Source organism: Denticeps clupeoides, chromosome 20 (genome assembly GCF_900700375.1).
Source record: "Denticeps clupeoides chromosome 20, fDenClu1.1, whole genome shotgun sequence".
Lineage (NCBI taxonomy): Eukaryota > Metazoa > Chordata > Actinopteri > Clupeiformes > Denticipitidae > Denticeps > Denticeps clupeoides.
The window spans coordinates 9,135,258-9,152,306 of record NC_041726.1 but is presented as its reverse complement, the minus strand read 5'-3'; the positions used below and the strand labels follow the sequence as shown (position 1 = coordinate 9,152,306).

At 44.4% G+C, this 17,049-nt stretch overlaps 1 protein-coding gene across 2 annotated transcripts; it reads right to left on the bottom strand.

Moving 5' to 3' along the window:
* Window positions 1–1,314: 1,314 nt before the first annotated feature.
* On the bottom strand, window positions 1,315–6,113 carry LOC114770523 (transmembrane protein 196-like). 2 transcript variants are annotated; one of them, XM_028964519.1, is made up of 4 exons: window positions 5,870–6,113; window positions 5,040–5,096; window positions 2,175–2,429; window positions 1,315–1,380 (listed from the first exon to the last, which is right to left on the bottom strand). In XM_028964519.1, exons 1-4 carry the CDS (start codon window positions 6,032–6,034, stop codon window positions 1,315–1,317), a joined length of 543 nt encoding a protein of 180 aa, XP_028820352.1. In that variant the 5' UTR covers window positions 6,035–6,113. The 2 variants fall into 2 exon arrangements, with proteins under 2 accessions (XP_028820352.1, XP_028820353.1); XM_028964520.1 differs by having other exon boundaries at window positions 5,888–6,113.
* Window positions 6,114–17,049: the final 10,936 nt, after the last annotated feature.

Genomic DNA, 17,049 nt, shown 5'->3' with positions numbered 1-17,049 from the left:
GAGAAGAAGCGCGTCTCTGCGGGTTTCTCGGACCGCGCAGCTGCCCCGTGTGGCGGGGAGGAGGAACGGCGCTCGAAATTAAAACCAGATTTAATGACTGACGTGTAAATTCAACAAATAAATAATTTTTTTTATCAAACAAATAAATAACAGTCCAATTGCCTTTATTGTGTAATAAGATGTCTTTGATATATATAATCTATAAATCTATGCATTTACAGATTTTTCTATTTGAAAATAAATCTGAGACCTAATTGGGTTATGAGACTGTCATCTCCAGTCACTACAAGAGCCGCCATAATAACGATGATGGTGATCGTACAATAAAGAAGAAACCATGTAAAGAAATACATTTCTGAAATGTCCTTGTTAAATGTAATGCAGTTCGGTATCCAGCAGGGGGCAGACGTTCCCAACGGAAACCGGCCAATCGGCTCCTGCAGCTGGACAGAGAGCCCAGAGATGACACCTGCTGACCTGGTGACGCCTGGAGACGGAGCTGGTGGACGTCACCGGCCAAGATCAAGTGAAGTGAAAGTGAAGTGATTGTCATTGTGATACACAGTACAGCACACTATGACGCGACGAAATGTGTCTGCTTTTAACCATCACCCTTGGTGAGCAGCAGGCAGCCATGACAGGCGCCCGGGGAGCAGTGTGTCGGGACGGTGCTTTGCTCAGTGGCACCTCAGTGGCACCTTTGTGGATCGGGATTCGAACAGGCAACCTTCTGATTATGGGGCCGCTTCCTTAACCGCTAGGCCACCACTGCCAAAATACTCAACTCAAGGGTTGCAGACGATTCAGCAAAGATCAGCAGGACTATAACCACGCCTCGTCTCCACATCCCTGCACGGAGGCGAAGGTCGTGTGGACGGTGGGAGTCCACTTTTGGCCGTGCGAGTTCAGTGTTGTGCAGATGGTGAGGCCTGCCTGCAGGCGACGTGCTGATGAGTCGACATTTCGCCCGAGTCAGCAAGAGCCTCCGAGTTTCTGCTACATGGACAGGTCTCACACTGTACAGGACTCACATGCAACAGAATCCGTAATAACTGTGTGTGTGTGTGTGTGTGTGTGTGTATGTAATAAAGAGAGGAACGTTTCAGTCCAGTACATCATTTTATTTATTTTCATACCGAGCCTCTATATAAAAATACAGTTCATTCATATCCAGGCGTTCTAGGCGGTGCAGTTAAATAAAGCATTCAGTTTACATGTCAGCAGAGATGAGGTCAGACAGACAGGCTTCACGGAGGGAGGAAGAAGGTTCTCATGCTCATAAAATGTGCTTCTCAGGTGAGCCGGTCCAGGTCGTCATGGCGATATGCTCCCGCTGTAGGAGATCTGTGGGATCCCGTTACTGGAGTTGTCCAGAACCTCCTGGTGGAACAGAGGCACCATCAATGATCAAAGACCAGGAAGTTCTAGGCATGGAGGGTTTAGTAGCCTAGTGGGTAACACACTCACCTATGAACCAAAAAACCCAGGTTCAACCCTCACTCACAACCATTGTGTCCCCGAGCAAGACACTGAGTGTCTCCAGGGGGACTGTTCCTGTAACTGCTGATAAATGCTGTACAATGTAAATGGAGGGACTGTTACAGGAAAAAAACTTGTTTGATTTGCTGAGAACCTTCACATCCATCGCAGCTGCAGTGTTGCCAGATTGAGCAAAAATACATCAAATTCTAGCTCCAAGACGCCAAGGAAGACAACTTTCCATCTTAAGCCTGGGCGAAAGTGTGAGTTCTGTCTATTTAGAGGTTTTATTAAGAGTCTGGGTTGGGGTCATGGGGTCATGAGGTCATGAGAAATACCAGAACGGGGTTGAGAAGAGCAAATGCAGCCAGGAAGCTGCCGGCTCGGCTGATTTGGCTGCATTTTGCAGGAGTGTAGCCGTAGCGCCGTGCCCAGACTCCTTGTCCCAACATCCACTGCCGTGATGAATGTCCTGCAGCTGAGTACGGAACCAGCTGCAGCACTGCAGCACCACACCATCCCTAACGACACTGAGCTCGTTAATCTGCTCTAAAGCTAATCCATATGTGCTGCTGCACATGCAGGAGTTACACCATCGATCCCATGAAATTGCAACTGTTCTGTGCATCTCTCGCTGAGGGCGTGGTCCACTACCGGTCAGCCCGTGTCCAGCTATCCTGGCCCCCCTCACTCACCTTCTCGGCCATCTCGTGCGAGTGGTGCAGCGAGTGCTCGCGCTCCAGGAACATGCGCTGCTGCTCACTGCTGGCCAGTCGGCAGGTCAGCCAGGTGGACAGGGTGCAGCTGCTGATGCCCAGGCAGGCCAGAGACATGGCCGCCACGTGAAGCGGGCGTGGCGAGCCGGGCCGCCGCACCAGCGCCCGCACAAACTGGAAGTTCAGGATCCCGGAGATCAGACCGCAGATGCAGCAGGCAGAGAACAGAATCATCTGAGTGGGGCAAGAGAAGAGGAGATTCACATTCTTCAGAGAGATTCAGCGAGACTTTTCTGTCTGAGAAATAGATGGACGTATGTCTACGTGATAGAACTGTCACTATTTAGCCAATCATTGAGTCTGAGCGTTATTTCAATTAATCGATTAGTTGGACAGGTTTAGAATGGATATCTATCAAATGCAAATGTTTCTAGATGTATATATATGTGTATATGTGTGTGTGTATGTATATGTATATATATATATGTATATATGTGTGTGTGTGTGTGTGTATATATATATAGGTTTAGAATGGATATGTATCAAATGCAAATGTTTCTAGATGCAAAGTCTAGATTTTATATATATATATATATATATATATATATATATATATGTGTGTGTGTGTGTGTGTGTGTGTGTGTGTGTGTGTGTGTGTATATATATATATATTTTAAACAAATTAATAGGGCTGCCCAAATTAATGCATGATTTGCTGCAATACATTTTTAAATACATGAATACTAATTGCATAAAAATATTTTCGGTCGGTGCATGTTTTCGCACGCTTATTTACAGTATTGTCATGGTGACAGGGTGCATGCAAGGATGCATTCACACAGCTTCACAAAACAGGTACATGCATCAGAACAGCACATATAGTCTAAGGGCCAGACAGTGAAGTGATCTGATGTTGCTGTTGGTGGATTCTCACATGAGTTTAGGTTCCTGTTCTCACTGTTTTGTTGCTTTTTATTTTACATGCAAGGTGTTGTGTGAAGTGATTGTCGTTGTGAAACACTGCAGCAGAGCACACGGTGACACAATGAAATGTGTCCTCTGCACATAACAGTCAGCCTCAGTGAGCAGTGGGCAGCCATGGCAGGCGCCCGGGGAGCAGTGTGTGGGTACCTTGATCAAGGGGACCACAGTGGCACCTTGGCGGTTCGGAATACACCACTGGTGTAGATGTTAAGAGTGTCAGTCCAGCGCTGGTTTGAGTTTTCCACCAACACTGTCCTCTGCAGGAGTGACTGTGGACCAGGTTCATCATTTACTGCACACACCATTAAAAAAGCGGACAAGGTGGCACCAGCACCTCGTCCAAACACCCACAAGCATCAAATTGCGTCACGCTGGTCCTGCCGGCCACTGAAATTCACCCACTCGCCATCCCGAAATAACGGCCAGGGGCGGTCCAGCATCAATCCCACCGACGGGCAAGTGTCAAGCCGCCGTCACACAGGGGATGCAACCGACCACAATCATTACACAAAAGAAACAACACTGATCACTTCAGTCTGAATCGACCCGAAAAACCTGGGGTGGAATTTCACAGAGCACACGCAGGATCCCATCAGAGTAAATCCAATCATCCGGGGGAGAATGGAGGAATGCGGGGAGACACGGGATGGCTGACAAATGGGAAGAGACGGGCAGGGGGACAGCCATGAACAGGGGGATAGAGAGAGAGATGCGATGTGATGGGATGATGGCAGGGAGAGCGCTCAGGCCAGGTTTCACTTCACTATTGATTTGCCATTAACACCCCCTGTCTGCTCCATTTCCAGCTGCTTAACCAACAACGGCATCAGCTTCACTCAGACTCTAAATCTCCTGGTGCTGGAGACCGAGTCACGCTTACTTAACCCATCATTACACACGCGCACACATAAGTACACAGACTGACTACTATCAAACTATTTACACACTACCAGTAAAAAGTGGTCATACCTATTCCATAATGACTCTTTATTGCATTATTTTACAGTTCAAGAAAACATTTGCAGGGCTGCCAGTATTTAGGGTTTTCTTTCATGCTTAGTAGCCATCTAATGAAGCCGCTTATATGGGTGTGTGTGTGTGTGTATATATACATATATATATATATATATATATTGATTATATAGTGATTATTTAAAAATATGTAAGGTGTTCAAATAAAAGTCATGGTTAGGCAGTAGTGTCCTAGTGGGTCAGGAAATGGACCCGTAATTGGAGGGTTGTGTGTCCAAATCCCGAACCGCCAAGGTGCCACTGAGGTCCCCTTGATCTACCGCCCCTACACACTGCTCCCCGACACATTTCGTTGTGTCACCGTGTGCTGTGCTGCAGTGTCTCACAATGACAATCCCTTCACTTTCACTTTTAATGGTGGACGGGCCTGCAGGGACGGCAACCAGTCATTATTTGCGGCTTGAGACACCATAGCTGCGTAACTGCAATGAACTGATCAGCCAAATTGGATTTTATTTGATTAAGTTTGATTGGCTGCCACTGGCTCTGCACTTGAAAACTACAAAAAAATTTTTTTTACATTTTTGAAAGCACCACATACCAACAATTCAATTCAGCGTTGACGTCATTCCATTAAAAGTGGAAGGGAAGCACCTCAGATGATCACTTCAGCAATTAATCAAGATTACTCATTATTAAATTGAACTAATTAGCCATGTATCAAGCTAAATTAAAAAAAAAATCTATTGACAGGTCTAATAAAATTCCAATTTCAAGAGTAATGGGTTCGTTTCATTTTACTGTGATGCGTACAGGAAAACTCCAACTCCAATGTACTGGAGGTGACACACATTTCCTTCTGTATTTATAGAAGCTGCTTTTACTCACAACTGGTCCGCTCCTCTTCCTCGCACACAGCATCCCGCAGAGTCCGCAGACAAAGAACTGGGAGAGACGGCAGGACAAAGTCCTCATTAGTGGCTGAAAAGCTTCAGTGGCAACGATTTTCACATTAAAACCGGATCACTTTATCTTCGAGGCATGTTCAGACGTCAGGTTAGCTACACACTGAATGGAACAATTGTGTATTTCAACTCACAGCTGCTTTACATCATGTGCATCTATGCCACTTTGCTTGCTGTATGCTCTATACACTACACATCTAGATCGTTTTTTGAAAATTTGCAGGCTCTCCTGACAAAAATGAGACCGAAGGAGGCAGGAGTGTCCAGTGTGGGTGGACAATGCCCATCCTGCAGGAAGACCAGGTTAACAACACTCACACAAGTACACACAACTCTTGTAGTTCCAGAAAGCCTCTCGGGGCTCCACCTACTCCAGGTTCATCCAATCGGAAGCCTACCGACCATCTAATTGTTGTTCACTCCATATGAAAAATCATCTCCATCTTCACACATCAGGGGTGAAAGGGTGTGTGTTTTAGTCGCACAATAACGATGGTGAGTACACACACACACTGCACTAAATCACATCAGTACACACACAGACACTGCAAAACAATACACAGAAGAAGACAATTTATTTCTGCTTTACAAGCAAAAATGAAATCTGATCGAATTCGTTGTGATAAATGAATTATTTGCCAATTACCGCAAAAGCCATTAAATGGTGCTGAAGGGTGATTAAGAGACCGATTAATGAAGTATTGATCTTGGGAAAAGGCAGTCAACTTTCTTAGGAATATAAGAGGAACGTACACACACCCCGCTCCACACCGGAGACGCGTCCCCCTGCTGCGTCTTCTGGCCGGCCGGGACCCGGCTGACGCCCACCGCCCCCAGCGCGACGCTGGCGACCCCCAGCCCGACCTCCAGCACCGACAGCACCAGCAGACTCCAGATGATCTTCCGGCTGCTGCACATGCTGCCGCGGGCATCGTTCCCGGCTGCGGAGAAGGGGGAGGTTCACCGCATCCCCCCCCCCTCGCTGCGGAACGTCCCTCCGACCGCCGCGCAACTCCTGGAGAAGCGGAGAAGTTCTGCAGGAGCGAAGACGCGCTGCGCGCCGCCGCTGTCCACGGTGCCGAAGCTAGCGCGCGCTCTCCATGGCACGCGCGCGCGCGCGCGCACACACACACACACACACACACACTTCTACAGAATGTGCAGCGTATCCGAGACACTTTCCGCTGCTCCACGTGACACGTCTCTCCAGTTACACACACTCACACACACACACACGCAAACACTGACCCGTCCGGGGTGGGTCAGATCTTCCCGCTTCTCCGTTTGGATTTATCGTTCGGGGATCCGGGCTTTGCTGCTTCAGCGGTTATATTGTCTCAGATTCGCTGATTTATAGCAGAGGGACGTTTTGTCTTTGCGTTTTAAAAAAACAACAACTTCTGTTCTGTTTTTCCCATTGCGCGTTAAAAGTCGGAGAATCCCTGTGTTCGTTCCGTCCTCCTTCTGCTGTCCTGCACAGAACCTGATGCTCACGTTCTCCCAGCAGAGTGTAAGGCGATGCCGTGATGTTGTACTATCTGTGGATCTTCACAAATGTGATCCGATAGACTGGAGGCCACAGGAGGAGGATTCTGTTTCAGGTGAAGGTGTGACTGGTCTGCTCTCCCCAGTCCTGTAACACGTCCCTCGGCCACACTGTTAAAAGGGTCCGGATTTCCTTTCCTCGTTAACCTCCATGTGTCGTTTTACAGCGGTGATTTATCGCTCGGCCCTTCCGAGCCCCCCCCCGGTGCATTGACTGAAGTAACACGTTACCACAGCTCTCTCACGCACTCTGCACGCTGGCCAATCTGCCTCACAGGTCAGAGGTCAAGTGCTTTAATTGGCTGAGAGTTGGCATTAGATCAACGAGCTGATGTGATTGAGGACGCAGGGCCTCAGGGGGAAACTGCGGAACAGCGATCGGAAGCGCATGCGTCGCGGGGTCAGCGGCTTCACCCTCCAGGTCTGGTTGCCTTCGGGCGTTTAGAAGGGCCGGCCGAGCGCCATTCGGTCTCATCGTATTTCGGGAAGTCCGCCTGGAGAGCGCCGGGCACTAATGATGCTGACGCAGCAGCCGGAGCTGTGTTAGTGGGTTGACCCCAGAACGGGGATAAATCAGGATCCACGTTGTTGTTCCTGGGTAGGCCCACCAGTTCCCATCGACTGCATCGCACGAGTCTCCCGTTCGCAGGAACACGCAACGTTTTGTAAAGGTTATCGAAGCGACGCGGTGGTTGAAATCGGGTGAATCAGCATGTGTGTTGTTTATAGTTAAGATGAGATGAATCTTTATTGTCATTGTCACATTTCAAGGAACAACAAAATTTGGATTAGATGGACTGCTTTTATACTTTTAATATCACATGGTGTTCCATGCAATTTGTGACCGATTTCGATTGCAGATGTAACGTAAATGTAATTCCTCTGAAAATCAGCAATTCATCTGTAAATGTGCAACTCCGGACCTACAACTTTTGCAAGATGAATTCATCAAAAAGTGTAAAATTATGAAAAAATCGTCCAAACCAATGAACATGTTCAGTGTCTGCCATACTCCCCTTTATAATCCTCCAAATCTCAGAAACTGCTCACCAGTCACATTAACTCGAATCCAAGAGCCCGATGTGCCTCACCGCTGAATGCTGGTCGTTGTCTCTTGGATTCTGGAGACAGCGAGTAGTTCTGGGAGGTGGGTGAAGGTGTCATGTTGCCGCTCCCGTCTGCGTTTGATGACGGGGAGAAAGTCACTTAACCTGAGACGGCAGCATCTGAGAGGATGAAGGCAGCAGAGCCTGGGATCGATAGCTGGTCCTCAGCTCTGATCTCTACAGGGGAGGCAATCGATCGAAGCCCATGCCAGTCCCCACACCCGACCGCGCCCGACCAAATTGGATTTCAGGCACCAGAGCGACCCGTTCATCCCACCGCGCCACAAACCTGCAGCCATAACCCAGAGAAAAAGCTGGGACCAGCTGATGACCAGGAGCATCTGGATAGTCTTAACTCACCCAACACCACTGATAGGAGCATCGTCTCAATATAGAACGTGCTCATGATTCCGAACGGAAAAGGTCACGGCAATGAACGCAAATCCCATGCTCAGTGGTTTGGGTTCTCGCACAATGCTGATACCTGTGACGACAGGGTGCATGAAGGTGAGAGCAGAACGTTCTATGGAGCCGCCGGGGCCAGAAACTCTGAGCGGCACCACTTGCTGACTGCGGCGGAGGACGACCTTGTCACCAGAGACGTGACAAAAAGGTTGCTGCTGTCCTGCAGACACGGCGACGCTGGGTGACGTGACAGACACACCACAGTTTCATCCGTACTGATGCCGCAGAACCTAATGATCCGAACAGTGCTGGCCTTTGACCTCTGACCTGTTGCTTAACGATTCTCCACGATCGGTACTACCTCCCCTTAACCCATAAACAATTCTCAGGCGTGCGCGCTCTCTCATTATACTATTGTTGTTTTTAATACGGCGAATGCATGCGGTGTTTATTTCGGCTCGAGGGCAGAGGGGGCCATGCCCGCCCGTCCCCGCTCGATCGGCAGCACCGGCATAAACGTCCGGCTCTGATCAGCAGAAAACGAGCCCGAGTGTTTTCACAGTGCCTGCTCATCAGAGCCGGGCCGCCAGGAAAGCGCCCCAGGCCGGGATTTGGCTCGGATCCGCCAATCTGGAGCCCCCACCCCAACCCCTGCCAACAGCAGTCATCTGGGTGGAGGGCTTCCTGGGGGACGCAAAACTGGAGATTCAGCTCTCAAGTGCAGGTTATTAATAATCGCGCGAGTGCTTGTAAAAGCATTCCTTACAGAACTGGCAGAATTTATATCTCTTTTCAGGGTTGGGAAGAGGGGACATGAGGGTGTGGGTCTCGAGTAAAGTGGCCAGTGGGTGAGTAGATCTATTGAAACAAAAGCCATCAATAGCTTCATAGAGACTATTGATGGACGACACGCCATTAGCGGTACCACAGGGACAAGCGACACAAGCGACGGGCAACAGATTCGCCATCGATTCCAGGCTCTGCAACAGTACTGTGGTCCTGTAATTTGGACCCTGAAAGCACCTTGCTGCGCGGCCCTCAGCTGTGAAGTGTCCGGGTCAGGCCTGATTTCAGCAGAAAGGAGTGGGTGGCGGCAATCGGCTGTAATAGTCTGCGCCTCTGGACGAGAAGAACTTGTTCCTATCTGTTATTCCACAAGATTCTTCTTACATCAAACACATGGTGGTTTTCCGGGCCTATAATAGAATCAATTGACAGTGGAGTGAAGCAGCAGCGGCGCTTTGGCTCTACTATCAGATCAATGGGTTTGAAAAAATCTTGTCAATAGGTTAGATTAGCAAGGGAATGTAGGGTTTCTTCCAGGAAGCACCAACTGTTTGGGTTTTTAGCAGAAGTTTCCTTCTTTCATGTCTCAGGCAAATTGTACTAACAAACCCAAACTATGCTCCCAAGCAAAGATGATCAAAGATGGTGGTTCGAAATCAGCCCAAACCATCATGGTTAATCTTCCAAGGCAAACCCATGCTAGCCCTATATCTATGATGGTACGACTCCCTCAGCAGCATTTATGGTCTGATTCATGAAGGTGGAAAACCTGACCAACCCATAATGGCCTGAAGCATTTGCCAGACCAAGCCATGATGCTCTCACTCATAATGCAATTCATTCTTTAGAATCTTTGATCTTTGATGGTTCAGTCTCCAAGAAGGTCTTACAGTTGATGCAATGACCATCCAGACCCTTCTCATCCAATACAGAATTATCCAGCCCATGATGTTGCTACTAAAAATGCTTTTCTTGATCAAGCCATTATGAAAACCTCATGGTTTACAAATATTTGTCATTGGAATGCTGGCAGTACTTGGCTCAGCAACTGAGCAACCTGGACATTTGGCCAAAGCGTGCCAGACCAATGAAAAATTAATGACTCGGCCAAGTGGTTTCTGTAGATTCTATTTTCACTTCTTTTTTTTTTTATGTGTTTTGTCAAATTTGTTAACTGTGACTTTCGCTTAACACGGCAGGATGTTTTCAGACCCAGGAACCCATGTCAGGTTTGAAAGTGTTTTCACAGTGGAGAAGGACTGTACCTACTGATCTAAAATTCTGAAGAAAGTGTTGGCGACTTTATTATAGAAGTCCAACCTCTCTTTAACCCAGGATCTCTTTCTCAGTGACTTTTCAGATCAACGTCATGTCGGGGCTGTTGATAGCCTGTTGCCTGTTGGGAATTCCAGGTTGAAATGTAATTAAGGATTTAAAATGGTTTGACCACAATTCAGACCACTTTGCTTTAGTTTACTTATAATTCAGGACTACATTTTGTACCTACCTGGAAAATGAGTCTCCATTCTGCACTAAATAATGTTTTCGTAATTAACAATCATTCCGAAACCATTTCATCATTTGCAATGAAGCAGCATCCTTATAACAATGAATCATTGCTGTTACTTAAACACACACACACACACACACACTCCTGCTTCCTCCTGCACCCTCTACAATGACAAACACCCTCTGTGTTGGCCGGCGCTCAGAAGACTTCATTAAATGGACAGCAGTTCTGTGGGACGGACGGTTCTCACGGCGGCTTTTAGGGGGGAAACAGCAGCGTTCGTACACTAAAGGGAATAACCTGGAACCCAGAATAACCTGGCACCCGAATCTCCTCTGTTCCACCTGTGGGATCCGAGATCTTCCAGGATCCATTTTTTTTAAAGCGCTCCCTTTCTCTCGCGATGTCCACACCACAAATGTGTATTCAATGGCGCGCCGTGAGCAATCCGAGGCTCAGCGGATTCACAGAAATGAACAGGAACAGGAAGGAGATGCTTGCTGGTTATCACTATGTTGGAGAGGAGGAACTAACTACAAACCCAGAACTTTTGCTTGGGGTAAAATTATCATCCAGAAGTTGAACTTTATGATTTCAAAAAGTTGAGGAGCCTGTAGGCCTGATTGACATTCTGGATGATTTAAGCCCCTTCCTGTTCATACGTGACACAACCAGGTGTAGCGCAGCATCCATCTCCTCCGTTTCCCTCCGTTCTCTACACTCATAATACCACTGTGTCCTTGAGGCATGCCGATGTGCAGATGACGCCATCTAGAGGCAGCAGGAGAAACAGTTACATTTACAGCATTTACAAGACGCCCTTATCCAGAGCGCCTCACAATCAGCAGTGAGAGGGACAGTCCCCCCCGGGAGACACTCAGTGTTAAGCGTCTTGCTCAGGGACACGATGGTAGTTAAGTGGGGTTGAACCTGGCACTTCTGGTCTTCTGAATCTTAGGTGTGTATTTTACTCACTAGGCGACACACCCATAATGTCTTCTTATCAAGCAAAAGGAATTACACTCATAGACTCTATACACTAGACAAATTTCCACCACCAACTCTACCCTACCATGAATCATGTTCCACTGCATGGTGGAATCAGCAGACTCACAGGGTTTTCAGAGGAACTATTAACCACCTTGGCTTCTGACTTCTAAATTACAGCCACACTGGCGGCCTGTAGGGGGTGCGGTGTCGGAGTTTTTAAAAAGTCTGTTTGAGGAATCGGATTGCTTTTAGGAGGACCTCTTTTTAACCTTCATGTCTGCTCTGCTGCCATGAGCGGCGCTGGTTTCCAGCAGTTTAAACTTAAAAACAGAGCAGGGTCAGACTGGACAGAGGGTACACAGATCACACATTGTCGACAAAGCAGACATAGACCACACCAAAAAGACATGTGAACATGGAGAAACTTGTGTTTGGTCAAGGGAGATCCATCTTTGTCAATCTTTTCTTCAATCTCATCACCTGACTTTGTAAGTTCGAATCATCTCAAGAACAGGAACAAACCTGAACTCTCCATGTCTCCTGTCCAATGATGATGATGATGAATGATGTCTGTGTCTTATGTTCCCCTTGAAAAACACAAGTGAGATTTTACAGGAGATGATCTAGCATTGCTGGGAGTTACCACAGTGCCATGCCAGTCTTTGCTGTTTTAACCTCTTTGTTTGGTGGTGGGGACTGGATTCGAACCCATGCATCCTCAGATATATTTATAGAGAGAGTGTTTTAATCCACTAGCCCATCACCACCAAACAATTATTATAATTATTTTGAATGCTTTAAAAGTTAAAGAAATAAATAAAGAATTCTCAGTAATTGAGTCTAATGCTGAATGTAAGTGAACCTGCTCTCAGAGACTCTGCAAGTAGATTTATCTCTGAGAGTTGATTGTAATAAACTTTTTTCTAATTTTATGATTTGAACCTCTTCAGGAATTTGTTCAGGACTTTTCATGTTAATGTTCAATCAAAAATTACAGGTGTTTTTTTTTTTTTTGCAAGATTATCCATCTCCACAAACCCTGCACAGACTTAAAACCAAAAATCTTGTAACTTAGACAAGCGCTTTATTTGCGGTGTAACCAGGATCATCAAAAAACACAAGCGAGATTTTACAGGAGATGATCTAGCATTGCCAGGAGTTACCACAGTGCCATGCCAGTCTTTGCCGTTTTAACCTCTTTGTTTGGTGGTGGGGACCAGATTTGAACCCATGCATCCTCAGATATATTTATAGAGAGAGAGTTTTAATCCACTAGACCGTCATCACCAAGCAATGATCATAATTACTTTGAATGCTTTAAAAGTTAAAAAAGTAGTTAAAGAATTCTCAGTAAATGAGTCTAATGCTGAATGTAAGTGAACCTGCTCTCAGAGCCTCTGCAAGTAGGTTTATCTCTGAGAGTTGAATGTAATAAACTTTTTTCAAATTTTATGGTTTGAACCTCTTCAGGAATTTGTTCAGGACTTTTCATGTTAATGTTCAATCAAAAATTATTGTGATTTTTTTTTGCAAGGTGATCCATCTACATAAACCCTGCACAGACTTAAAACCAAAAAATCTTTTAACTTAGACAAGCGTTTTATTTGGGGTGTGATCTGAATCATCAAAAAACACAAGTGAGATTTTACAGGAGATGATCTAGCATTGCTGGGAGTTACCACAGTGCCATGCCAGTCTTTGCTGTTTTAACCTCTTTGTTTGGTGGTGGGGACCGGATTTGAACCCATGCATCCTCAGATATATTTATAGAGAGAGTGTTTTAATCCACTAGTCCGTCACCACCAAACAATTTAAGTGATTGTTTTGAATTCTTTACATGTTGAATAAAAAGTTAAAGAATTCTCAGTAAATGAGTCTAATGCTTAATGTAAGTGAACCTGCTGCTCAGAGACTCTGCAAGTAGCTTTATCTCTGAGAGATGAATGTAATAAACTTTTTTCAAATTTTATGATTTGAACCTCTTCAGGAATTTGTTCAGGACTTTTCATGTTGATGTTCAATCAAAAATTACAGGTGCTTTTTTTTTTGCAAGATGATCCATCAACATAAACCCTGCACAGACTTAAAACCAAAAGATCTTGTAACTTAGACAAGTGTTTTATTGGCGGGGTGACCAGAATCATCAAAAAACACAAGCGAGATTTTACAGCAGATGATCTAGCATTGCTGGGAGTTACCAGAGTGCCATGCCAGTCTTTGCCGTTTTAACCTCTTTGCTTGGTGGTGGGGACTGGATTCGAACCCATGCATCCTCAGATATATTTATAGAGAGAGTGTTTTAATCCACTAGCCCATCACCACCAAACAATTATTATAATTATTTTGAATGCTTTAAAACTTAAAGATAAAATAAATAAAGAATTCTCAGTAAATTAGTCTAATGCTGAATGTAAGTGAACCTGCTCTCAGAGACTCTGCAAGTAGATTTATCTCTGAGAGTTGATTGTAATAAACTTTTTTCTAATTTTATGATTTGAACCTCTTCAGGAATTTGTTCAGGACTTTTCATGTTAATGTTCAATCAAAAATTACAGGTGTTTTTTTTTAGCAAGGTGATCCATCTACATAAACCCTGCACAGACTTAAAACCAAAAAATCTTTTAACTTAGACAAGCGTTTTATTTGGGGTGTGATCTGAATCATCAAAAAACACAAGTGAGATTTTACAGGAGATGATCTAGCATTGCTGGGAGTTACCACAGTGCCATGCCAGTCTTTGCTGTTTTAACCTCTTTGTTTGGTGGTGGGGACCGGATTTGAACCCATGCATCCTCAGATATATTTATAGAGAGAGTGTTTTAATCCACTAGTCCGTCACCACCAAACAATTTAAGTGATTGTTTTGAATTCTTTAAATGTTGAATAAAAAGTTAAAGAATTCTCAGTAAATGAGTCTAATGCTTAATGTAAGTGAACCTGCTGCTCAGAGACTCTGCAAGTAGCTTTATCTCTGAGAGATGAATGTAATAAACTTTTTTCAAATTTTATGATTTGAACCTCTTCAGGAATTTGTTCAGGACTTTTCATGTTGATGTTCAATCAAAAATTACAGGTGCTTTTTTTTTTGCAAGATGATCCATCAACATAAACCCTGCACAGACTTAAAACCAAAAGATCTTGAAACTTAGACAAGTGTTTTATTGGCGGGGTGACCAGAATCATCAAAAAACACAAGCGAGATTTTACAGCAGATGATCTAGCATTGCTGGGAGTTACCACAGTGCCATGCCAGTCTTTGCCATTTTAACCTCTTTGCTTGGTGGTGGGGACTGGATTCGAACCCATGCATCCTCAGATATATTTATAGAGAGAGTGTTTTAATCCACTAGTCCATCACCACCAAACAATTATTATAATTATTTTGAATGCTTTAAAACTTAAAGATAAAATAAATAAAGAATTCTCAGTAAATTAGTCTAATGCTGAATGTAAGTGAACCTGCTCTCAGAGACTCTGCAACTAGATGTATCTCTGAGAGTTGAATGTAATAAACTTTTTTCTAATTTTATGATTTGAACCTCTTCAGGAATTTGTTCAGGACTTTTCATGTTAATGTTCAATCAAAAATTATCCACTAGTTTTTAGTCCACTAGTCCGTCACCACCAAACAACTATCATAACTAGAAGCCAAAATTCCAGGGGAAATTTTGATGGGTCTGTCCAGGCATTGGTCACAGCTGCGGGCATGGGATTTGTAAAATGGGGCTTCTTTACTGTGGTACTGCAGTATCACTTCAAAGAAGTTTTATTTTACAAATCCGTTGTTTCTTTACGTTTGACGGTCTTCGCGTGGCGGTCTTTAACGTAAGACATGTTCTTTTTTGCCATTCATAGCACAATAATAAATGGTCTGTCTTCCTGACAGACCCAATTACTTTGAATAATTACTTTGTTAAAGAATTAGTTAATGAATTCTCAGTATTATTAATCTAATGCTGAATTTAAGTGAACCTGCTGTTCAAAGATTCTACAAATCTTAGAATTTAATCATTTAAAAAAAAATTTCATTCAGCTTTTCAAATGTAATGATTTTAACATCTTCAGGAATTTGTAAATGATTAATCAAGTTTAACCTAAGATGAAACTGTTATTAATGTTATTAATAAATGTGAGGTTGTTCTGTTGTTTGTTTTTGTTTCCAGATATATTTTTCACTTCTGCAGCATGAGAAGCGAGCAGAGCTTTTTTGCTGTAATAAGATAATGTTTACAATTAATATTTTAAAAGTTCCTTTTTTTTCTCCCCCTGTATTATCGAAAATACTATACAGTACCAACATTAGTGTCCCTATCGAGTTTCAGTATTGTGAATAGAATGTAGATAACGAATGATCATTGGCTGTAGGGTTTACTGTCCTTGTTTGTTGCAGTTCCAGGCTCATGGAGCAGCACCCGGAATCTCCAATACCAAATTCAGGAGGAGACCTTGTCCTGTTGGTCAGCAAAATACATGAAAGGAATAAATAAATTATCCCAAACCCTCTCTGCTCTCTGATCAGTTCTAAAATGTAATGTGTGCTGCGTTGTGCTAAGCTCACTTTCATGAAAAATGTATCTTTATTTTTTATTTTATCATTTATAGATTTATGTATCAAGTCTGTATTTAATCTTCATTTTTGTGTTTTCTCTGCATCTCCTCCAGCAGGTGCACTTGTTCTGCCACATGAGAGCGCTGCTGCATTTTAGGCATCCACTGAATTAAATAATAATAATTATGCTTTTTATTTATATAGAGGTTTTTATGAACCCAGAGAGGCCTACAAAAGTCAAACGCACATTTTTGAAAAGCATTTTTTTATCAACATGAACTTAAATTTCCTGTTTTCTATTTTCTTATTTCATTCCCTTTAATTTCCCTCCTTTTGTTTTTGAAACAGTGAAGCTCCACAGCTTCTGGTAACTTCATCCCTGAACTTTCAAAATCCTGCTTTTTCTCACGTTATTGCACTCACTGGCAGACGTGTTCTGATATCTGATTATCTGATATTACTGAATCAGGAATAGTGAGCAGGGAAAAGTATGTTCTTACATTTATTTTTCTAAATTCAAATCAATACTTAACCATAAATTGCTCCAGGTAACTATTTGTAAGTCGCTCTGGATAAGGGCGTCTGATAAATGCTGTAAATGAAAATGTAGGATGGCACATCAATGCAAGCTGTACCAGAGCATGGAGCCATTACCAGGAGACAGGCCAATACATCAGGAGACGTGGAGGAGCCCATAGGAGGCCAGCGTCCCAGCAGCAGGACCACTACATCCGCCTTTGTGCAACACACAACATCGTGCAGCACGTTTGCCATTTTCCAGAGAACACCAAGATTGATAATTTCTCCACTGGCAGCCTGTGCTCTTTACAGATGAAAGCAGGTTCACAGACCTGACAGACCTGAATCCAATTGAGCACATCTGGGACATCATGTCTCGCTTCATCCACAAACACCACGTTGAACCTCACACTGTCCATGCAAGTTGTCGGATGCTTTAGTCCAGTTTTGGGAGGAGATCCCTCTGAGGACCAACCGCCACCTCATCAGGAGCATGCCAAGACATTGTATGGAGGTCATACAC

Bases quoted from the DNA above. Each gene is read 5' to 3' on its own strand.
- LOC114770523 (XM_028964519.1), bottom strand. From the start codon at position 6,034: ATGTGCAGCAGCCGGAAGATCATCTGGAGTCTGCTGGTGCTGTCGGTG. The intron at 5,097-5,869 runs GTACGTTCCTCT...CGTCTCTCCCAG, and splicing joins CGGTGTGGAGCGGGGTGTGT to TTCTTTGTCTGCGGACTCTG. The intron at 1,381-2,174 runs GTGAGTGAGGGG...CTGTTCCACCAG, and splicing joins CGCACGAGATGGCCGAGAAG to GAGGTTCTGGACAACTCCAG.